At 43.8% G+C, this 24,138-nt stretch overlaps 2 protein-coding genes across 2 annotated transcripts in view; both read right to left on the bottom strand.

Moving 5' to 3' along the window:
- shroom3 (shroom family member 3) overlaps positions 1-13,525 on the bottom strand; it is a gene marked incomplete at both ends in the record, with an annotated part of 46,502 nt that extends 32,977 nt beyond the window's left edge. Inside the window, 2 exons of the mRNA XM_080529627.1 lie at positions 7,600-7,754; positions 13,382-13,525. Of these exons, the coding sequence (XP_080385753.1) occupies positions 7,600-7,754; positions 13,382-13,525 (299 nt within the window). The remainder of the gene's footprint in view (positions 1-7,599; positions 7,755-13,381) is intronic.
- Positions 13,526-20,675: 7,150 nt separating this feature from the next.
- LOC308156736 (uncharacterized protein) lies at positions 20,676-23,892 on the bottom strand. Its single transcript, XM_080530156.1, has 2 exons — positions 23,542-23,892; positions 20,676-22,944 (listed from the first exon to the last, which is right to left on the bottom strand). The coding sequence occupies exons 1-2, from the start codon at positions 23,801-23,803 to the stop codon at positions 21,272-21,274; spliced, it is 1,935 nt and encodes a 644-aa protein (XP_080386282.1). The 5' UTR covers positions 23,804-23,892; the 3' UTR covers positions 20,676-21,271.
- Positions 23,893-24,138: the final 246 nt, after the last annotated feature.

Genomic DNA, 24,138 nt, shown 5'->3' with positions numbered 1-24,138 from the left:
TTTACCTCATACCAGCCCCCCCCCACACACACACACATACTTTTTCTTGATGCTGATGCCTGATGCATGAGAGGGAATTCTGTCTGATAGATGCAAGGCTAGCAACAGGTCTACAGGGAGGAGGGGAGAGGATGGAAGGAAGGGAGATGATGGAAGGAGGGGAGAGGATGGGAGAGGATGGGAGGAGGGGAGAGAGGAAGGGAGAGAGAGAAAGCGTGAGGCAGGTGGGGAGAGAAAGTGAAGGGCTAAGAAATAAAGGGCAAAGAGACAGAAAGAGACAGAGAATTCTTTCTCTCAAGAAAATGAGAGAGAGAAAGAAAAATAGAGAGTGAGAGAGAGAGAAAAAAAAAAAGAGAGAGAGAGGGCAAGAGAGTGAGGGGTGAGGCAAGGACAGTTGTCTTTAGTCCTCAGCAAACATTCTTGCTCTTCTTTTTCCATCGCTTAGCTGGATAGCATCTCAGAGGTGAACAATGGAAACCACAGGCTGGGAATGTGTTCATTCTGTCTTCAAATGGGAGGTTTACCTTACATATACTCATCATCATCACTCAATGACCTAAATGACTGAAAATCACATAGTGACACAGAGTTTTTCCACTAAATTCATAGGGTTGTGCACAATACAATTCCATCTGTTTGTCCACAAACCAGGTGAATCACACTGACTCCTGTCACAGAATCGTAGCCAACCAGAATGAGACCATTCCGCATCCCCCCCATGATGTTAATCATTGCTAGCAAAGATGTTTCTAGAAGTGAGCAAGGTGTTTGAGGTGTGAACTTCCCTCTATAAAACTACAAACACCAGGTGTAAAGTCACACCAGCCAGGTGGCTGAAGTCTCAACCATATGCTAGGTGTATTGTTTACCTATCGAGCTCAATACACCTGTTCTGTTCCACCCACTCCTATCCTGCACCTGGCTCTGGAATACAGAAACATCCTCCTCCATCCCTGCCTGCTCCAATTAACACAGCCCAGAAGGAGAGTCTGAGAAAGAGAGACAGCCCAGAAAGAGAGTCCCTGGCACCTTGAGGGCATATCCTGTATAGGATGCAACAATGGCCCCTTGATCTGTGGCATGAATAGAATTTATTTACGCCTGGCTTAAAGCATTCTTTTGATCTATGTCTTTTTGAAGAAGGCCGGTTTCCTGGACCCAGATTAAACCCAGAATCTCTGTTGAAGATGAATTAACTCTCTCTTTACGTAATACTTATTATCTTGCTCAAATATGTTACATTCACTGAGCCAATGTTTCAACTGACCTCTCAAAGATAGACAGACAGACACAATAACAGACAGACAGAGATAGACAGACAGACAAAGAGGCAGACAGACAACAGGCTGCCATAAACAACAGACAAACAGAAAGACAAACAGACAGACAGACAAGGAGACAGCCAGATAGACAGACAGACAGAATAGACAGACACAACAGACAAACACAGACACAACGAGACAACAAACAGACAGACGGATATGATAGACAGACAGAGACAGACGGATATGATAGATAGACAGACAGAGACAACAGACAGACAGACAGACAGACAGGCAGACAGACAGACACCTTGATTTCCAGCGTGTCACAACCCCCCCCTTCCCCCCATGGGGACAACTCGAAAGAACACAAACAAACAGTCCGTCCTTGTCTGGGCTCTCTGTCTCCTACTTCGCTCAATTAGCTCTTGACAGCCAGCCCCTCCAACCACGGTCACGGCTGGTGCCCCTCCCTAGACTCACCCCCTGAATCGGGCAGAAGTAGGAACCTCTCTCCTCCCTTAATGGCTGCCCTTAGTTTACTTTTAATGTAGTACATGTAGTTTTTCTTTCAGATGTGGCCACCAGCGGGCATTGCCCTGTGGCAAAGGGTCTGGTAATAGACTGTGAGGATCTCACAACCTGGTAGACCGATCGAGGGGGAAGAGGATAACTGACAACTTGGACAGAGATTCACTAGAGAACTAAGAAGTCATATTAGCGGTTGATGCTACTGTAGTCACTGGTTCCTGCTCAGTGTAATGGGTCAGGAATGAGGGGTGTTGGACAGCAGTGCTAGCAATTCTAGCAGTAGGCTACTAGAGGCCTGACACAGAATAGCAAAGGCCTTTAGTGATATCCTCCCGCTATTAATCTGCCTTCGAATAACCTCACCATGACACCAGGGCTATAGGCTATTGTCATTCACGGTAACCATCCCATATTCACAGTGACAGTAGCATGAAGGGTAACGCTGGCATCATCAAACCGAACTGCAATGTCACCTATGGTTTCGGCAATTAATTCCCCAATAGTCTGATCACAATGCATGCAACATAACTATCGAAGTCTGAACACAATGCAACAGGAAGGCACAATGCTAACTTTGTAGCCCCATTGCTACAATATGTTTGAATTAGTTTAGGGCTGAAAATGTTGACGTATGCTCCTAGACGGCTAGGCCAGCTAGAAGGCTACGGCGGGTCAAAGAATAGACCCAACATGGCAAACACAAAATCTGATTGTTAAAGAATATGACAATCAACAAGATTGTCCTCATTTGCTTCAACAGCAAAGGGGATTCACTTGAAATTCTGAAGGTCTCGATGGTAGATTTTTAATCCGTAGATAGCACAGGTGGATAAAAGCTCTAATTTATATGAGCTGCACTGGAAGCAGCGCAACTCGGGGAGAGAGTAGCAATGAAATGACCTTAATAGACTGATAGGAACAAACTTTGTAAAATACATTAAACATGAAAATATATTTTAAATTATTTTAAAAATCTGAGTCTGACAAACTCTAGGCCAGCAGTTCAGGCCTTGCTGGCCCTGGCTAAATTATATCTAAACTACTTTCCTATGACGTGAGCTGCTATCTCGGCCAGGTCTCCGTTGTAAAAGAGGCCGTTGAACCTCAATGGCACTTCCTGGTAGAACAGAGGTTAAAGGTTGAGTGCTGAATGGCCATGAATGGTAGCGATCAAGGAATAAGGTGGCATGATAAAGAATGATCAGTGAAGATTTTGTCCAAATGAAGGGCTTAGATCCATAAATGGAGAACTGGCCTTTACTGTACTTTTTAAAGTGTTGTTTCTTTACAAGGATATGCATATATATATATATATATATATATATATATATATATATATATATATATATATATGCTTGGCACCACTAGAAACATTCCTGAAGCACATGTTACAGTTTTAAAGTTTCTGTTTTTAGTTTGGTTTATTTGATAACTTAAAAACAAGATACACTTACAAAATGATGCACTTCATCAAGGATAAAACCCCCCAAAACTCTGCAACTTAATTCTAATTGTGGTCCTCTTTCATGATGGCACTAAGCCAGTTTCGGATAATTGGCAGGTAAAAAACAGAAGCTTTTAGATTGCTTTTAAAATGGCCAGAGAAAGCAGCATCGGGCACCTTTCAACCATGTATTTCTGAAGAATATATACGTAGTTGAGCATGCTCCCCATTAAATTCCTACAACCCACTTGGAGCTATCTATTACCCCATAAACACACCAAGACAGCTGAATATAAGCCTGTCACTTTAAAACCACTCTTGAAAATGCTGGGCTATTGAGAGAGGGGAAAAGAAGTTCTGAAAAATACAGGTGACCCACTGTTACCCAAACATACATACTGTCCTGTTCTAGTCCATAGGGAACACACAGTACAGACCAGAAGTCAAGAACATAACAGCTGTTCAGTCAACAGTCTCCTCCAGCAGCACCATGTCTCATTAAATCTTAACTAGACTGGCTTCCATCTTTAAACATGCAGCCATATGTTAAGTCATTACTTGCCTTGTGAGTAGACGACATCTTAAAAAACCACACACACTTCTAGACCTGCTACGTTGCCACTTACCATTTCTAACACCCAACACCCAACAACAAACACCAAACAATAGGCATACAGTGTATTGGACACCTGTTGGCATCTTGCATGGGTTTTATATTATCAAGGTCAGATATTAACATTTGACACTAAATAAATAGGAGTGCTGCCACTCGAAGGTTCAGTTACATCTGTCAAGTTGGGCCGCATTTGATTTGTGTGAACACCCTCACTGTTATTGTGTGTGCTTGTGCGTGTGCGTGTGTGTGTTTTGGCCTGTGTGTGTGCATGCGTGTATGTGCGTGCAAGTGTGTGTATGTGGGAGACAGGGTTTGTGTGTATGTGTGTGCGAGTGGGTGCATGCATGTATGTGTGTGTGTTTGTGTGTGTGTGTGTGTGTGTGTGTGTGTGTGTGTGTGTGTGTGTGTGTGTGTGTGCTTGTGTGTGTGCGTGTGCGTGTGTGGCTAATAACAACAGGTGAGAGGCGGAGACGGTTGGCACCTAAGCCCAGTCTTTTGTTAAATATTGACAGCATTCCTGAGTGTCACATTTTGGAGTTAGCTCCCTCTGTTCTTTTGGCATCCGGCACTAGGGAACTAACTCAGGCCCTGTGGAGAGTGAGAAATAGCTGAGACTAGCAGCAGGGCTGCGTTCAGTGTGAGTGCAACCTAGGTTAGGTTTCCTCATACCCTGTGTTGAGTCTCAGAGTTCAGTTGACCGCTTGACCCCTTGACCAGTCTCCAGACCTAGAGACTTATAGAGTGAGTGGCCGACACAAGGGGGAGGGCGGGTGCATGGAGCCTGCAGATGACGTTAACTCCTAGGGTTATCAAAGGTCAATCTAACTTTATACCCGTGTTGGCAGTGTGGGGTTAGGGTTCAACATGATAAGGACATGTTGTCAAAGTACTGGGAGCACACAGCAAGATAACTGAATAGCATGTAATATGTAGGTAGAGAGAGAGAGAGAGAGAGAGAGAGAGAGAGAGGGGGAGAAAAGGGGGGGGTGGACTTGGAGAGACAAATGGAGAGACAGAGGGAAAAGAAAAAGAGGAAAAACAAGTGAGAGAGACTGAGAGAGACAGAAAGAGAAAGAGAGAGAGAGAGAGAGCACTGAGCACAGGCCCTCTCATCCACTGTAGAATACAGTAACCAGCCTTACTTGATCGAGATGCTCTTTTTGTAAACACCCGAATAAACTTCCTGTTAGCCAGTTAGCTACCTGTTAGCTACATGCTAGCAGGATGCCACATACCTGTCTGAATCACTACTGGTGTCTGCGTTCCCATCCATCCTCAGGTGAGGGCCAGCGGCCAGGCCTGCTGCTCATGTGTCAAAGAGAGAACACGTGAACGTGCTACTGCAGTCTCTCCTCCTCACAATAGGCTTAGCCAGTCAGTAGCAGAGATCGGATCTGTCGGGGAACGGCCCGGAGAAAAATCGTACACGCATCACCTGCTGATGAGCAAGGAGCACATGCGCACGACTAAAAGCATCCAAAGAGACTTGACTCCAAAGTGGTACGGAATATTCCCGGGTTAGCCCTTTAGTTTAGGCCTCAAGTGTTGGTTCCTCTGAAACAGATTGGTCTCCGTCTGGACTGGAGACGGATCTCTCGGATGACCAGGGAAGCATTAAGAAGAATTCAACCCGATGACACGCTGTACTGTATGCCGGTAGTTACAGTTTAGTAGTTGAAAGCACTGCAATTAGTACAGATCTCCTAATCTTGTGTAAGTGCCACGCCTCCTCTCTACCTTCCCTTCCCTTTACCTCCCCCACATCCACATCCACATCCACATCCACGCCACCTTCCCTGAGCACTGTGTGTGTCTGAGCGAAGTCCCTGGGGTTGTGTAACTCCTCTGACTCCTCCGACGTCTCGGTCTTCCTACCCTCTACCAAGCGCGGGAAGCCGTCAGTGTGCCGCCGTGTTATGGCGGTTCTCTAGGCTGAAGGAAACAGCAGTTGTCGGTCCTATAGATAGCGCTTTTGTCAGGCTACCTACCTACCGAGCTAGCTGCCAACCTGACTCCCAGCCCTGTCCAGGTAAAGCTGTTTGTTCTGGGCTTAGCAGAGTCAACACTAGCCCTAGCCTACGGCAGCAGCTCCACACTAGACAGTGGACTTCGCCAGAGGAAGAAGGAAAAGCTCCCGTCTCCTTCACTCTCTCTGGCTAACTTCTCGTGAACTCTGGACCTAGATGCAAATGAGCATCCTCTGCGGTCAGGCTAGGCAGGGACGGAGTGCTTTCCCCTCCCCCTTCCCTTCCCTACCTCCATCCTCTTCTCCTCCCCTCCACCCCACTCTCCTCTCTTCCCCTACTTCCCTCCCCTATCCTCTTCTCCTCCCCTCCCCTCCCCTCCGCTACCTCTACCCCCCCGCCCCACCTCCTCCCCCAGACCAACCATACCTGAGGGTGAGATGCCAGTCTGTCTGTCTGTCTGCTCCACCAGGCAGGCAGGTGAACCTGAGCCCCAACCTCCCCCCCCTCCCACCCCCGGGTTAGACAAAGCCAGGTGCGGGACAATGGTGACCATTATGGCCCTTTTATTAGCCAGAAGAAAAGCCCTAGCCTAGCCTGTGTGTCTGTGTGTATCCAGCCTCAGGGTTGGAGGTTGGAGGGACAGAGTCTCTCTGTGTGCTGGAGAGGTCTTTATGTGTCTGCTGCTTAGACCGACTGACAGACAGATAGACAGAGCCAGGCGAGACCACACTGGACAGACAGACAGACACTAGAAGCAGGGCTTACAGTGCCTGTGTTCAAGTGTGCGGTCATAATAATATTGTGCTTTGTGGTCTTAGCACGTGTTCATACTCCCTCCCTTCCTCCCTCCCTCCCTCCCTCCCTCCCTCTCCTTCTCTCACACACCTGTCTGTGTGGGTAGCAGTGCACCCTCCAGGACGATACCATGCTGTTGCTGCCATACCTCCACCATACTGTGGTCTTTGTTTGCAGTCAACCCAATGAAGGGCAGTATTCACGGCTCACTTCATGGGAACTCATGGGAATCCTCCTAGGGAGTGTGCCCTCTAGAGGACAACACAGACCACTACATGACTGAACTGAGACTTAAAACAGCCTTGCCCTTTTTAAGAGCTTTAAGAGCTAGGTGTGTGTGGATATGTGTGTGTGTGTGTGGGTGTGGGTGTGTGTGTGTGTGTGTGTGTGTGTGTGTGTGTGTGTGTGTGTGGATGTGTGTGTGTGTATGTGTATGTGTGTGTGTGTGTGTGTGTGTGTGTGTGTGTGTGTGTGTATGTGGATGTGGGTGTGTGTGTGTGCATGAACCTATTTTTACACTCCCCGGGGTGTCGCGCACGTCCACAACGCTGGCGTTGAGGAGATAACAAAGAGAGGCCTGCTGGGAGGACAGCCACAGTCTCCCATTGACCCTACAGTCTAGGCCAGAGCAACACTCCCCTCTCCTCCTCCGCCTCCGCTGTTATCTGTAAGTGCTGAAGCATGACCACTATAGACATCAGGGAGGTATGAGACAATAAGCTGGTAACGTTAGAGGGGGTGAAGTCACTTGCTGTGGCAGCCCGATACTGTCGTTAGTTTACACAGTGTACATGAGCTCAAATGGATATATTGGATAAGTACCACAATGCCACCACTGGGTTAAAAAAAATAATTAAAAAAAGAAGATGAAGAATCCTATATGAAACATGAAATCTTCAATGGGAGATTGAAGGGGAATGGGGACGGACAGGCAGGCAGAGAAGGGACATACAGACGGCCATGTCTGGGTATTTGACTGTTTACCTGCGGACAGTGAGCCGGAGGGTCTTGTAGGAGCCTTTGACCAGTGAGATGGCCTCCTGTCTGAACCCACTCAACTCCACGTCGTTGATGATCACCACCTGGTCGCCGGGCAGCAGAGGATGCTCCAACTGGTCCGCCTTCCCACCTCCCTCGACCTGGGAAACACACGGAAACACACGTAGACAGACACACACACACACACACACACACACACACACACACACACACACAGAGACACAGAGACACACACACACACACACACACACAGAGTGAGATACTGTTAAACTTCACAGCACAAGCTGCATCATTAGCCATAGGCAAATTAGCCATTATCTAACCCGACACCGTCTTTTGGGACTAGTAAAGCATGAAGGAGCAAGAGGTCTCATTTCATGAGCCTATACGACAGCTAAGTGCTGTTGTTAAGCCCAAGGAGCAGCCAAGAGCCTTCAAACCCCCCAAACTCCTTATAGTCACAATCAAAGTGCTCAATGGTTGCGTTCTTAGACCCTGTTATTCTAATGTACGCACCAATGGAGGCTGTTGGAGGTAGAAATCGGAGGACGGTCTCATTGTAATGCATGAAATGGAATTAGGAATGGTGTCAAACACTTGTTTAAGCCCGTCCTCCGATTTCTACCCCCACCAGCCTCAACTGGTACACACTCATCCTAGAGAGTACAACCCCTCATATAGCAAACTTATAAATGTAATTCCCTGCATACCATAGAGCTATTCATCTTCATAACGACGGCATAAAGCTGTCAACTCGTCATAAAGACCCTTTTAGGGTGCCATCATCATCACTGCTGGTGAATTATACCATTCATAAAGCGATTACTGAGTGCCCTCTGTTGGGTGAGTAAATCAACCATTTGTTGTAACTGAGATACTATTAGGACATGTGACATGTTTTTGGTGGAATGCAGTTGGTGCCCTAATAGCCCTGCAGGTTAGCCACATTGCTTTCATGCTCCAATCATTTCCTTGGGAAGATTAGTAGGAGAGTGGCTATACATTCTCCAGTGGCATCTCACACCCGAGTACGGGATGTGCAGGCCACAATGTGTTACCCCTCATTATGGCTGCTTTGGAGATCAGCTCAGGCCGTATCTGTGGAGAGGTGGTGACAGGAAGAACATAGTTGGGGTAATGTTGAACCTCTTTCCCCAGGGAAACGGGGAGAATAAGATTTATAGAAGAAGGGCAGTTCCGTGTAAAAGGACCCTTGAGGTCCAAACAGTGAAATTCATCAAAGCATATCAAATTGATTGTGAAATAAAAGCGAAGAGTCTATATTTTTGGGAAATTAAGTCAGAATATATTTCTCTACCATCTTCCGTCATAAAAATAGAGTTAAGCAAAGGCTTTGACTTCTGATCAAATGGAAAAGCGTCTCAGAAAACATCTACCAGAAAAAGTATTTAAAAGTCTTTAGACAACCATCAAACCTCGGTCAACTAATATCAACACGTACATTTTGTTTTGTATAAATGGTTTGGCTTCTGGTTCTGTAAAATTGCCCAGTCTACTGGTCATTCTGTTACCAAAAACCCACATAAGTGTAAGATCGGTAACAGAATTACCAATTTAAATTACTAGAATTTAATTGGCTACATTCACTTTTTGTACAGGTTGTACTGAACCTAAAAGGGTTCTTTGGCTGTCCCTTTGTGCAGAACTCTTTTGGGTTTTGGGTTTTAAATCATATTTCTGTGGGGAACTCATTTACTGTAGTCATTCTGTTACCATCCGTCTGTTACTGGAATGTAAATCCACTTCTCTACACCCCACTCTTCTGAAGACATTTGAATCTTAATTTGGAGCAGATATTTAACTGAGTTTAATTAGAGTTTTGGGGAAACGTGGTTACATAAAAAGCCTAGGGAGATTCATAGGCATTCTGTTAGCAAATGTTAAATCTGCACAGTTCTTTAAGTACATATGTTCTTTTTTTTCGGTGCAAGTCCTTGCACATAGAGTTCAACTTTGCTATCAAGGGTTTTTGTTTGGCATACGTTTGAAAGTGAAAAATTGAGTTTCAACAGTAAATCTGTTACCGTGGAATTGCCCAGTAGACTCTATTCTCTCCTCCTTTGCTCTGCCCCAATGTATTAGCCTTAATACCCTGAATGAAATGATCACGGTCAACCATTAGAGATCTCATTAGAGGATTATTCATCCTTTTGGGGGAACAAAACACTTTTGATTCTCCTATCCTCTAAATCTTCTCTTGAAAATAGGCTTACATGTACTGTACAATAGTAGGCTACACACAGAATCGCTCCCATGCAGGCCTTACTGGAAGAACGCAACTAAGAACTACTGCCAACCCACTCCGACAGAATCCAAAAAACTGGAAATATTTGGAATAATCTGAGAAGCAGGCATAGCTTTTTCAACACTTTCTTAAATGGTAAATGGTTGTACCCCATAGAAAAGCCCGGGGGAGATTTGCTTAACTTTGTGGCCAAAGGGCCTGAAAAGGAGGCTTTGATTACAGATGTGCTGCCAAGGCCCCAGACAATGACGCTATTAATATGGACTCTAACAAAAAGACTAATTCTCTTGACCTTTCCTTAACCCTCGCTTCCACGAGTCAAAGGGCATGCCGACAGCATCTCCAAGTGCTAATACAACTGTAAACAATATGGGGGCTTTCAGAAAACAACCCCATAAAAGAACATCTTTAGAAAGAAATCAATGAAAAATCAGTATTCTGTCAACATACAGTGAGTGTTTGGATTTGCTATCTATTTTTTTTTCCACCTCTCCCTCTTCTTTTGTTGCTTTTCAGACTGGCCCGAGCTCTTGCAAATTCCGTTGCTGACATTCCTCTTTTCTCACTCTCATTCTCTCTCTATCTTGGACCCCTGCCAGAACCCTAGGCTACATTCCGTATTGCACTCTTCTCTGCTTTATAAGAGGTGGCGTGGGGGGGCTGGAGAGAAGAGGCATTGGGTCTGGATGCAGCCCTGGATGTCTGCCTGTTGTCCTGTCACATTCAGAGCTCATTCCTTGCTTCAACCCTACCATTCCTGATTGGACTTCCAGCAAACCCATCAGCAGAACTAACCCTCAAACAGACCACCATGGTCACTGTCTCAACGGTTGCCTCTACTGCTCTCCCCCTCTCTCTCTCTCTCTGTGGGTATGGAGGCTATAGGTCCAACCAGTCTTTGTGTGTCTGGCCCAGCAGAGCTGCTGGTGGTGACATAGCGGGGCCATATCCCTGCAGTAAAGCAGATTAGTCTCTGAAGCGCTGAAAGGATACGCTCAATAACATTTCCACCGCCACTACCACACAACGAGTGTCGGTCCCCAACCCCCTCCCCTCTCTACCACATGTCTGGCACAGTTGACAGGGAGCTCCGGCTCAATGCCTCATGGTAAGAATGTGCCGGATGCCCAGATCCACTTTGAATGCCCTGCAGAACGCTGCCGTTGCCTTGTCATGCCACGGCTGACATCTTCAAAAGGAGCCAGGGTTATGTTGCCCTTGAGGTGGATAGCAATGAAAACACAAGGCCATCCCTATCTTGAAAGTCTTTGTTGGGAGACCATTAACTGCACCCAATGAGGCATATAGTCTCTCTGATTCTTTTTCACTATGAGTACTATGCAGTGAATTAAATTAATTAGGTTAATTTACTAGTTGTAACTCTAGGATGATAATTGGTAGTGTGTGAACATCAGTGGAGGCTGGTGGAGGTAGAAATATAAAACACATGCTTTATACCATTCCTCATTCCATTCCATGCATTACAATAAGCCCTTCCTCCGATTTGCAGGAAAGACAAGACAGTTTCCATCATCCATTCTTGTCAGCTCATTCAGTTGTACGGTATTATGAACAACCTTGGCCAGTATCTGGTTTGCGGTCACAGCTGTTTAGGGGCTGAACTGGCAGAGAGCAAGGCATTCAGTAATCAAATCAAATCCCCAAATAAGGCTGGCAGAGCTGGAATGTGCCTTTCTCCCTCAGTCTGGCATTCCAGCTGAATTTCATTACACATCTGGAGATGTATTAGAGTGGTGTACGTGCTGCATGAATGGCCGCTTAAATATCAATAACACTAACACTCTTTGAGGGAAGCCCAGATTCAGAATAGGCCTCAATGCAATTATACCCAAAACACATTTGAGAAGTCCCGATTCAAAACAGGCCTCAATGTAATTATGCACTTAACACATCAAACAGCCATAATCAAACAATCACCAAGAACACCACAACACCAAAACACTTTAAATCAGCACTTCCTTCCTTTAAAGGACACTCATCAGCATCGGTCTGTTGACTAAATAGTTATTCCCAAACTACAGGAACACCCAGTGACCTCCAAAGACCTCCCGTAATTCCCAAAACAATGAGCTTATCTATTCCAAACCAAACCCCATAAACAGAGCATCACAGCGTCATCTGCAGTCCTGATTGGGCTCAAGGTTGTCGGAGGAAGGGGTTGTGATGCAAGGTTCTACTGCAGTTCTAGAACTTTGACACTATATTATGTTCAGACGGGATACATACTGTATTCCCAATGAGGATAGGAAACATGATGTGAGCTTTACTGAAAGGCCCTCGGCTGCCATTCTGAGGGGTACACATGTTGGACCAGACTATGCCAATCATGAGACCACAGATTAGTGGACAATGGACATACTTTTGTCTGCACAAGCAAAGAGGTTTACCAGGGAAACAGTCATGGTGAATGGCCTCATTCATGACTAGGTCATGAAATGGAACTCCACTGTGTATAAATGTTTTGTCAAGATTTCTTTATCGGATTGAAATGAGGGAAGGTAATGCTTCATGAAATAGTATTGTATAGGTATGACCATCTCATAGGCATAGAATCTCTGTTATGAGGCTCAGATGTTTTGATTGATTTGCTCTTCCCTAAATGTATTTGATAATTTCTATATTGTGATTTCCCAATATATTATATATATATTATTTAAAAAATAAACTACCAATCAATGAGACTATAGCTTATACTATTTGATTTATTGTACATTTGATCAGACATTGATGTCCTTAGATAGTCTGACAGGTATAACCAGCCAAGTAAGGTCACAGAAACATCTTACATTACAATATTATATAATGTAATTACATGGGAATTTACTGCTCATTGCCAACATATCACATACAGTAGCTTAAATATCCTTGTAGTGATTACATGTATGCTATGGTGTGACAAATGAAGTCATCTGATACTGTAGGCTACACGTTCCTCCCTCATTGGCAACTTGTTTGCTCTCTTTAAACAGTTACCAAAGGTTGCTGCTTGCAATCTGAATACTATGGATGGACACTGGATACATGGCACTAAGAACTAAACACTACAGTGTAGCAGAGAGTCACTCCCACCTGCTACTACGGTAGCAGCCATCTAGCTAGCTGGGTAGTAACAACATTTCGTTCGGCGTCTCTGTATCAGTTTTGACAGTTCCTGACATTAGAATTATAAGGTTCTATCTCAATTTTTGTCAAAATTGAGTTTTTTTACATAATCTGATCCATTAGGTGTTTATTAATGCCTGTGTGGTGTTATTTTTTTAAATGTTGAAGTTTTTGAGTTAGTAATTAATAAAACACAAAGGTTCCATCTCACAAAACATAATGGAATGTAAAAACTTTGACACTCAATATCTCTGAACTGCCCTAAACGGAGATAGAACCTTATCATTCTAAGCTCACAAGTTGTGGTCGGACTGAAGGCCTATGACATTGCAATGAACCAGGATAGGGGGGACATGAGCGTTCCACCTGATACCTTACCTTCGAGATGATTAATTCTTCTCCATGTTCGAGGCCACCTTTGAGCGTGAAACCCCAGGGAGCCCCACCCAGCAGACGAGCTTCCACAACCAGCGACGTTCCTCTCTGTATCACTGTGCTGTAACTGCAGAGACTGCTATCCATAATCACACAGACGAGGAGGAGAAGGGTTGGACTGAGGGCTATTCCTTATTCAGTCCACCAAGCCCACCACAGCAGAGGGGAAACGAAGACCAAAGATACGATCGTGTTCTCTCCTTTTCCTTTTCTTCTTAAAGTCTGCACACAACAAGAGAAGAATGTCCAATCCTAGCTGATAAATCATTTCCAAGCATTACCAAATCTTAAGTAAAAAGAATGAATGATTATGGGTCGCCAGCCAAATTGCCTGTTGAAACAATGTTGCGCCGGCGACAGTCATCAACAAGTGATGGAAGTGGAAAATAAAACAATCTGATCCGATCTATATGAAATGGATGGAACAAACAAAAAATATGATGTTTGCTGAAAATGTATGAGCAAAAATCCGGGGGGGAAAAGCTTCACTTTTGATCGTTTGTCAGCCTCTCTCCCTCTTCCGACTTCATTTTACCATCACAATAGAGTTTGCTCCAATCCACTGCGCCGGGAGAAAAGCGAGCGCTCTTGCCTTGCCTCGCTGGTCGCAGCGAGATTAGGTCAATTTGCCCTGTCAAAAAAAAAAGTTTGGCGCACCAGCCTTCGACATTGATTTCCCTTACATTCCCCTAAAAACTCCTACGTGGACTGCAAACAGCATTTAGAGAATGAAGTCTTATACAGGACAACACATAAATCAAGTCGATTTCATCTCGTTCCTTTGGTGCGGTTCTTCTGTTCCATGGATGCAAAGTTTAGCCTCCCCCGCCTCTCCTCTCTCACCGTCAATGGTTGATGTCTATTGCGCATGTGTGAAGATGAATTGAGTGCCCGCTTCTTTAAAAAGTCAAACGCATAGATGGTCATCCATTGCACTACATTTTCATTTGATCTGACTGATATGCAGATGTGTTTATTTAATTTTAATTTTAATTTAATTTTTATTTATTTTTTCCCTTTCTTTTCTCTTACCATGGTTGGTTGTTGTTATTGTTACTGTTGTCACACTACTGTTGTTGTTGATAATGGTGATAATGATTATGTTTATTGACTGTTGTGGTTGTTAATGCCAGCGAGGAAATTAGGGATTATTTTTGTTGTTGTTGTTTGTTTTTTCTTCTTTTACTTTATTGTTATTATTTATTTTTAAGAAAGATATTCATGGACTGTTATTCTTTTGCCACTTACCCGTGACACCTTTATGTAACATCAATATGTTGTGAAATATTGTTTGACTGCACTTGATAAAAGAAAATGATAATAACAATTTAAAGTAAAAAAATAAAATAAAAAAAATCAAGCGCTGTCGGGACCGTGCAGAAACCGAAATGACATACGCGTTTTTAGTTCATTCAATACCATGACAATCTCCTTTATTTCTCCTGACATACTTACTGTGCGATACAAACACCGCATCCCACGGCGAGTCCGTCAATGGGTGTTGATTACTTCATCAGAATTCCATTCCTTTCCTGCTCTTCAGGGGGGCCGCAGCTTCCGTATGACACATCCAGACTCTTTTATGTTCCTGCCAAAAAACCTCAAGATACCTGTTGATGATATAGCTATTAAAAGAATCGTATGAATAGATGTGACACACAATACTGTTTTCACGAATTAGGCTACTGAATAAGAGTATTATGTTTTCTCCCCTCAAGTCATCTCCGTCATAAATGGCTCAGTGTAGGATAGGCCTATCGACCAGACTGAATGCCGCTCAAAGAGAGTGTAGGCCTATTGCCAAACTCTGATAGGACTATTTACTCTACTAACTTAACTACTATCTTTAAGGTGTGTGTTATTGTCTTTGATAAGAACACAGAGAAATGAATTGAATTGTTTGATTGATTATTTGGTATTCAAAAGTATAAAACAACGCCACTAACATAAGGCAGTAGGCACCATTTAGTACCAGATAGAAGCTGCTGTTACATCATTTTCTCCACAGCTAATTATACCACAGCTGAGATGTTGAGAATAACCGATTAGTAAAACCAGTCAGACATTACAAACCTATCTATTATTGAACTTTGACTTAAATTGTTGTGTTAGGTGTGTGTGCATGTGTGTGTGTGTGTGTGTGTGTGTGTGTGTGTGTGTGTGTGTGTGTGTGTGTGTGTGTGTGTGTGTGTGTCTATAGCCTCTCTGTGCCTCAGATAGCCTGACCTAGTCATTGTTGTTCCAATGTTATGAAACACGGAGACGCTAATTGAAGTGTGTGTGATTGATGCACTCTGGTGATGAACATGCATACCAATCTTCATCATCTGTAAAGAAAGAGTGCTGGTCTGGAACATTCTATCATGCAGTGCCATTCCATCTTTCTCATTATTCAGTTTCAGTCACTACTACCAACAGCTTGAATGACATCATTGATGATGATGATGATGATGATGATGATGATGATGATGGTGTATTTATCAACTCCCTAAGGATAGTATGTGTCGGCATGGACATACTTAGTAAGTAGACAGACCAACGTGCATGTGCAACACACAATGAAACAATGAAACACATGTGTGTTTGATACCATTTCTTCCATTCAGTGCATTCCAATGAGCCCTGTCCTCCCCGACTTCTACCTCCACCAGCCTCCACTGATCCACATCGAATGCTTAAGTCAGCATTGGGACCGAGGAGCGTTTGAGAGCAGAGGATGAGTGATGATCTTGTAGTCGTGGTGATGATGAGCTCTCCCAACCCACGGCGGGGGCCTCTAGCTGCTCATTGGGCCCTGTACAGGGATGAGGTCATGTGATGATGAGCCCCAGTCAGGAATGTGTCCTAACTGTGAGGTGCCACAATCTAAAGGAGAAGGGGTCCTGGCCCGAACAACGTGTTCCTCTTCTAATGTCCTGATTATTATAATGTCCTGCTTTTTGTTCCTACTACTGAGGTCCCAGTTGAATTCCATGAGTGTTTTTGTTAACTCGTCAGCAAAGCATTTGATCAAGAAGAACTAATAAATAATACAGCCTTATGAGAAGATAGGACAATTAATAGTCAAGTCTGAGATAAATAATCTGTGTTTGAAATGTTTGCAGTTGCGGGTGTGGGGAGAGGGGAGGGAATGAATCAAAGGAAATAGGCAATGGGTTCCAATTTCATTAGATTTGGGGGTCCAGTGGTAAAAGTAAAAGAATGTTTTCACAGTAAGTGAAGCGATTTATTTTCCTATCTTAACTGCAGCTGGGGTTAATTTGTGTCAAGCGCAAGCCATGTTTTCCTTCGTTTCAAGTCCGGGGGTAGTTGAAAGACTGTGTCTCCGGAAAAAGTATACATATTACATAAGTGGCCCATACAGACTTTATCTGTTTAGACAGTGGACAGATGGAGGGTTTACAATACGCATCCCTGCCGTGACTAAATTATAAGATTATACAAATTAACAACATGTCTCGGGTTCCCCCCCCCCCCACACACACACACACATCTGCTTTTTGTCAAGGGCTGTCTTCATGACCTCAGTATGCAAACCTCCCAAGAGTCTCCTCTTGACTACATAAAAAAAAAGACTGTAAGGTAGAGCTTTCGACAAATAACTTTTTATGAATTATCAAAAATGTAATTGTTTGTAACCATTGTTATGTTCTGAGTGTATTCTTTCTCTTGCTCTCTCTGCTCATGTGCTGTCCATCAGCTCAATATTGGCCACACGGTGGCAGGGTTGAGACGTGGAAGGGAGTCCTGTGATACCTCACCATGCCAGCACTGATCCAAGGTCAGGAAATGTGGAAACTGACTTGAGGTATTGCTGTGGAACATGGGGATTCAAAAAGACATGCTTACTATTGATGCTATCTCTTGATGCGTCATGCTATTGTAGCAATCCACTGGTATTCCCATTACAAACAATGTCAGGCTGGTGCAGGGATTATGCTACAGTACTTCATAGGTTATCATGGCATTTATTGTACAATTTTGTGATTATAATGAATTTCTTAAGAACGATTGATCTTCAAATCTACTGCCTTTTCTTTGTGATGCTATTTGGATGGTTTGATACCATTCTTCATTCCAGGATTCCGATTTCTACCTCCTCAAGCCTCCCCTGATCTCCAGTACGAGTCTCTCACTATGGGCCAAGGAGAAGTTTGGTGCATCTTGGTGCAGCGTAGTTTTCTGTGAGAGGCCTAAACCCTCTGAAACAACGAGGGACGCCCTGGCCCACGACTGTTGGATTCTGGGAGTGTGATGTAATTGACAGAGGGGTCTCCCAGTCTGGCGCCAGCAACAGGTCAGTATCTGAATGGCAGATCTCCACTGATCTTCTGATCTGATTTGTTTATTTTTGGGGGGGTGGGGGGGGGGGTTCCCCATCTCTTTTTACACAGATTTTCTTTGTTCTTTTTCTTTGTAACATTGCATTGCCACTGTGACATTGCATTGAACACATGTAAACAAAATGAGTTCTATAAAAGGAGCTGTTCTAGCCTTTCTATTTCTGTGATCTGGCTGCTTTCCCTTTCCACTCGGATCAGGGCCTTTTATAGACTGTCCTCACTAAAGGTCATTGGTAGCCATAGCGATATCCCAGTATGTGGAGTGGTATGTTTTATTAATAGTCCGTCCTCACAGGCAGACTACACCGTGGCACTGTACTAAACACACACAGTAAATAGTAAGGGTAAGAGTAAACAATGAAAGACAATAACCCATGGTTGATGTTCACAGTACACAATCATTTGTGGTGGAATGGTGTGATGTCATACTTTGTAATATCACCACGAGTGTCTTGTCTATAGTCTGTACTTCACACTTTAACACTATTGATACCATTATTAATACCCCTTACTCCCAATCTAGAGTGGTTTAATTTCTCATATACAGTAAATCTGAAGCGGCGCGCGGGGGGGGGGGGGATGCTAGGTTCAAGGTGTAGGTTCAAGGTCCCAACTCTGCTAATCACATTCAATGAAGAAAAGTAGATCCACCACTTGACCACATGATTGTTGAGAGCGAACACTTTCATCATGTGAGGATCACCTGGTCTACAGTGTACTTCTGAGTGACTCACTCAAAGGAGTGACTCAGCGATAAGACCTTAGCGCTGAGCACTGAGCACATGGCCCCCACCCCCACCTGTGTAGTTTAGCTCACTGTGTGACTGAAGCCCAGTCTAAATTAAAGATGACATTGAACCTCAAGGGAAATGATGGAATAAACACTTTTCATTCTCACATTAACACAAGACATTTTCCATCAGTCAGAGTGCTGACATTATAGACAAATGATTCATGGGACCAATGCTAACATGACAGAAGCCCTGTCAGAAGGACTATTATTACTAATAATACCAGAATATAGTTTGTAACAGGGCAGCCAGAAATTGAAGGACGGGCTCATTGTAATGCATGGAACAGAATAAAGAATATTTTCAAACATGCCATGCATTACAATGAACGGTCCTCCGATTTCTACCTCCACCAGCCTCCACTGGCATTTGTAATGTCCTGCAGCAAGTCAGTTGTAGTGTATAAGTCACTGTATAAGACGTGTTTACAGCGCACAAAGTGACGAAGACGCATAAAGACACCATGGAATCTCTAGAATTACTCCATACAATGTGACACGGTGAACCAGACAGTTGTGATTTCAAACTATGCCAACATTGACTACCGTAGGTCAGTGAACTGATGTTTTGATAAATAAAGGCTTGATCATGTTATCGGTGGATGACGAATCTCTCCTTGAACACTGAACTACAGTAGGTAAACATGGCATGGCGCAATAAGTTGACACCAGGTGAGACCGGTGGAGGCAGAAATCGGAGGACAAGCTCATTGTAATGCATGGAATGGAATCAGGGATGGTATCAAATGTGTGTTTGAAACCATTCCTCATTCCATTCCATGCATTACAATGAGCTTGTCCTCCGATTTCTGCCTCCACCAGCCTCCACCGATTGACACCCCTCACCTCAGCCCATCTCTGTCCCAGTCACAGAGTGGGGTTAATACCACTGACATGTGGACACTATTGACTTCATAGGCTCTCCAATGGCCCGGTCTATAGAGACAGGGGGCATGGGTGACCTTGCCCCCACCACTTTTGTTTTATTGTCCCAAACCCGTTCAAATGGTAATTTCCCCAGTATAACCAGCAGAATATTAATCTCATAAATGTTGACTCGGGTCATAAATCATCTGTATTCCACTCATGGCTGTGCTGGCCAGCCCTTTCTCTCATCCCACATTTGTTTATTTGAATCCCCATTAGCTGCCATATGCTAATCTGCTAAACCTCTCTCTCACTCAATCTGCTTTAGCCATGAGTGCCTATGACCTTTCAATGCCCCCCCCCCCCCCCCCACTCATGGTGACAGTAGCTGGAATTAATCATTTAGGATAGGCAGCTCACTCCATGTTCTTCAACAGATTCCGATCAAAGATGGAGCACCCTTCAAATTCTGGAGTCACCTTCAGCTTGTACAGGAACAATGAATATGCTGAGCGAATGCCACGATGCATACTAATGAGATTTCCACCTGTACTGTATGCCTGGACTACATCGATACTGCAGTAGTGAGGTCATAGTGTCATAGACCCGATTTTACAGTATCTGCTTATCAATTTTACATAACTATCAGAAACAATAGAAAAGATTGAGGATAAACACATTGGTCACAGTTACATAAAGGCGTTTTCTATTTGCAGCTGGGAAGGGAGGTATTCTATATCTTTTCACTTGGTGGAACCTTTTAAGAGCCTTTTAAGACACAGAACAATAGGCTTATGAATCCTTCATGATCTATCTAAGCTTGTCACAGGCAGCCCAGTCCTCCAGTAAACTGTGGGCAGACAAATGGGCAGACAAATGGACGGACGCAATGCAGCCCCACTTTTGTGACATGTAATGCCTAGGGATTATTGTACATCCACAAGTGAAATCCATTAAATAATGTGCACACTGTAAGCACACATTGGTGAATTAATAGTGTCAATGGTATAAACCTGTTTCATATACAAACATAGATCATAACCACTAGTGACAGGAACATTCGATTGGTTAAAAAGGTTCAAATGTATAGTAAGAACCAAAATAATGAGTGAAACTAATTGTGATGTAATATTAAATTGAATATCCGCACAGACAATACAAAACAATGAAATAGTGAATTAAAGCATGCCAAACTAGATAAAAAACATAAGGCAGATAACATGACAAAACATTGTGATGAATAAACCTTTTTATTAATATGGCTCTCAGACAAATACATGACAGTTTTTTTTACTAATAATTCACAGAAAACGATCCAAAAACAATTATACAAGATTTGGATTTCCTGCATGCATAGCTTTGAAAGAGAAAAGACAACCAAATAAAACAATAGTTCCAGCACCATACAGTGGTATAAAACTGTGTCTGCACAACTAGCATTTCACTGGTCTTTTGGTTGATACAATTCATTGACGTGCTGCCATTATCTCCGATACAAATAGCCTATTTCACAAACATGTGGGTTGGGTAACTGTAGCAAAACATTTAAAACACCCGGATAACAACTTAACAACTATAATATCAACAAATACGATTATTGCTGTGATTATTGCTATATTTTCGACACAAACACATAGTGCTGGTAAAGTAGTACAAAACAGAGAGGTGCTCATTAGACAATATCCAAGCTCCATACAAGATTGACAATTATCATCAAACTCTACACTTGCATTAAATCATTCACTTAAAATGTAGTGCATAATTGCATAATTATGTTATTGCTATAGAGGTACATAGTGCCATAATAAGAGACTGCGCGCATGTCCCTATCGATCAGACGAAGCCCCACCACTTGTGGAGTTGGACATCCTCAATATGGCCAGTCTCCAGGTGGCGATTGCTGCACTCCTCCCAGCGTTGGATCTCACCCTTCTCCACAAGGACAAACTTCCACTCCACCTGGCTCTCAGTAGGGAGGGTGACGGACTTGGCCCAGAACCCGTCCGTGGCTCTCTCAAGTGGAACGAAGCCCTTCCAATTTCCCAGCTCCTGCTGGTTCCCAGTCACAGCCAGGGACTGGCAGGCCAAGGAGGTGAGGTAGTGCACACGGAAGCTCACCCGGGCTATTTGGGGCACGATGGGCTGCGCTGCTGCCACCTTTTTATCCCCCTGGTCTCCATCTAGACGATCGTCTGAGGTATCTTGAGGCTTCATCTCAGCAAGACAACCAGTGGATGAATTGGTTAACATTACACTCATCCAGGGATAGTCTTTGTTGCTACCCTCCATGGTGGCCACTGTCATCCATTCATTGTTGTCCATGGTGGCTTCCATGATGTTTATCTCAGTCTTCTCAACAGTCTCTTCTACTTGCGTGTCCATACTCTTACCGACACTCTCTGCCTTCATCTCAGAAATCTCACTCGCCTCTATTGAACCGCTCATCTGATCAGCCACGCTGGTCTGTCCTGACTCTAGTTTGTTCAACCCATCTATGACATTGCTATTTCTAGTTTCTATAGGCTTGCTCCATTGACCAATCACATGGGTATCTCCGGCCTTGCTCAATTGATCAACCACAATGGTATGTCTTGACTCTAGCCCGCTCCATTGATCGATCACATTGCCAGGTCCAGCTTCCACCTCTATGCGTAATGGATCCACATTGTCGTGAAGAAAATCCTGGCTTTCTTGCAGTTTACTCAGGTGTTGTTGGTCGACCAGTGATTGCTGAGGGTCACTAATCGTCTCTGGAGGTTTAATCTCAGCTGAGCCTGCATCTGACACATCACAATATTCCAAACATGCAGAATGGTCGTTTTCGACTTGTGGGATGTGACTGCAAACATTCTCTCCCAACACGTCCATGTCATCTTCCCTGGTCGTCTGATAGCCTACTTCCACATAGCTGTTCACGCCAACATCTGGGAATCCTATTTCTTGACTCTCTACATCGCACCGCTGTTCAGGAAGTGGTTTGTTAAGGTCGGTGTCACTTAATGTCATCTCAGTGAGATTCTCATTGGGAGGTTCTGGACTTCCCTGAAGCTTGCTGTCAAACGTGTGTTCAGGGTTAATCTCAAGCTCCTCGCCTGTGGTTTCACAGGGACAGGCATCGCTCAATTCAACCTCATTCAATCTCTGCTCGTATTGATCCTGTACATTTATATCCGTCAGATGGCCAGCTCGATCGTTTATATCTCTAAGGGAGCAGTGATTGGTTTGGGGTTCGTCTTGGTCCAGAATACGGTCAGTCTGGTTGTTGTTCTGACATAAGCCTTCGGTAGGCTGAACCAGGATATGGTCAGCCTGGTCGTGGGTTTCACATAAGTCTTCAGTAGGATGCTCAGGTGGAGAGCCAGGGTGGTACTCCTTGATGACTTCCCACTCAGCATCCAACACCTCAGGATAAGGATCAGCACTCTGATTGGTTCCTGGAATCCCCCCAATAGGCTCTTCGTCACTTCTTTCCTCGGTCATAGACACCCCATCTTCATCACTCTCCTCTAGAACACAAATAAATAAATCATTGTTACACGTGTGATTGTGTTATGCATTATCTTCTGACACTGAATTTTCTGTTATAGGATATGCAGTGGTTCAATGTTTGTATGTATTGAAAGCCAATTTTGTGTACACCCCCTTAGGGTAGGATTTTGGATGGTAAGACGATCCTTACAGAGACTTAAGGTTAAATATGGAAGGTATAATATTACTAACATTTGCATAAACGTGCATACTACTGCACAGCACTACAGCCTCACATAACAATTTTGCCCATGGCATTTTTAAGATCAAAATATTATTTTTGCTATTATATTGGATAATAATAATAATAATAATGCCAATAATAGACAACTGCTCAAATCAATTTCCTACGTCATTGCTGTGGCAAGGACCCCATTGATTATCAATGCAGCAATTTCTGATAACAAACTCATGCGTTCTCGCTCACACACCTCAAGATCTGCGCACGTGTTTAAGGGCTGAGTGTATCGGTTCAATCTCGTACGGATTCGAAACACCGATAAGCAAGAGAACAATTCTACTGCATCGTTTATTTGACATGAAAATTGGTTGTCCAAACTGAAATAAATATGTACCTGTTGACTCCACGCAGGACTCCAATTTCTCCTCGTTTTGTGTTTTCCCAGTCGGATTGATGTCTTTTTCAGTTTCCAGTGTATCGCCATCCTTCTTTCTTTGACCTTTCACTGTTCTGTATATGAGAAATGCAGCCCATCCACCCAGCATGGCAATAACTGTCAAAGCCACCGCCGGACCATATCTTCCTATGATACAATACAATGAAGTTAAATCACCGCGTCTTTCAAGCGTAACGGTGTTACTGTTCTTGATAACCATCGCTTCGTTAGTATTATATTATATATATATCAGGAGCCTGATCAATGTAAATGTTTGAATCTCCCTCGAGCGTGTAGTCCTGCGATCTGTTTCTCCTCCGCGCGTTCGAAGTGACCCCTTGTTGCGGCGCAGAGCTGCAATCAGGTGAGCTCGCTGCCAATTGGCTGATTCAATCAATAGGGCTTTTTTCTCCATTCATGAAATGAAAAAAACGTACCAGCATTTTCTCCACGGTCAGTTATTGAAGTAATTTCATTTTTGGACTGAATAAATTGAGTAAAGATACATTAGTATGGCCCATCACTCGGTTAACAGAGAGATGTACAGATAAACAA

The sequence above is a fragment of the Nansenia antarctica genome, assembly GCF_963989245.1.
Source record: "Nansenia antarctica genome assembly, chromosome: 4".
Lineage (NCBI taxonomy): Eukaryota > Metazoa > Chordata > Actinopteri > Argentiniformes > Microstomatidae > Nansenia > Nansenia antarctica.
Note: the sequence above shows the minus strand (reverse complement) of the source record. Positions and strands in the feature narration are given on the sequence as shown.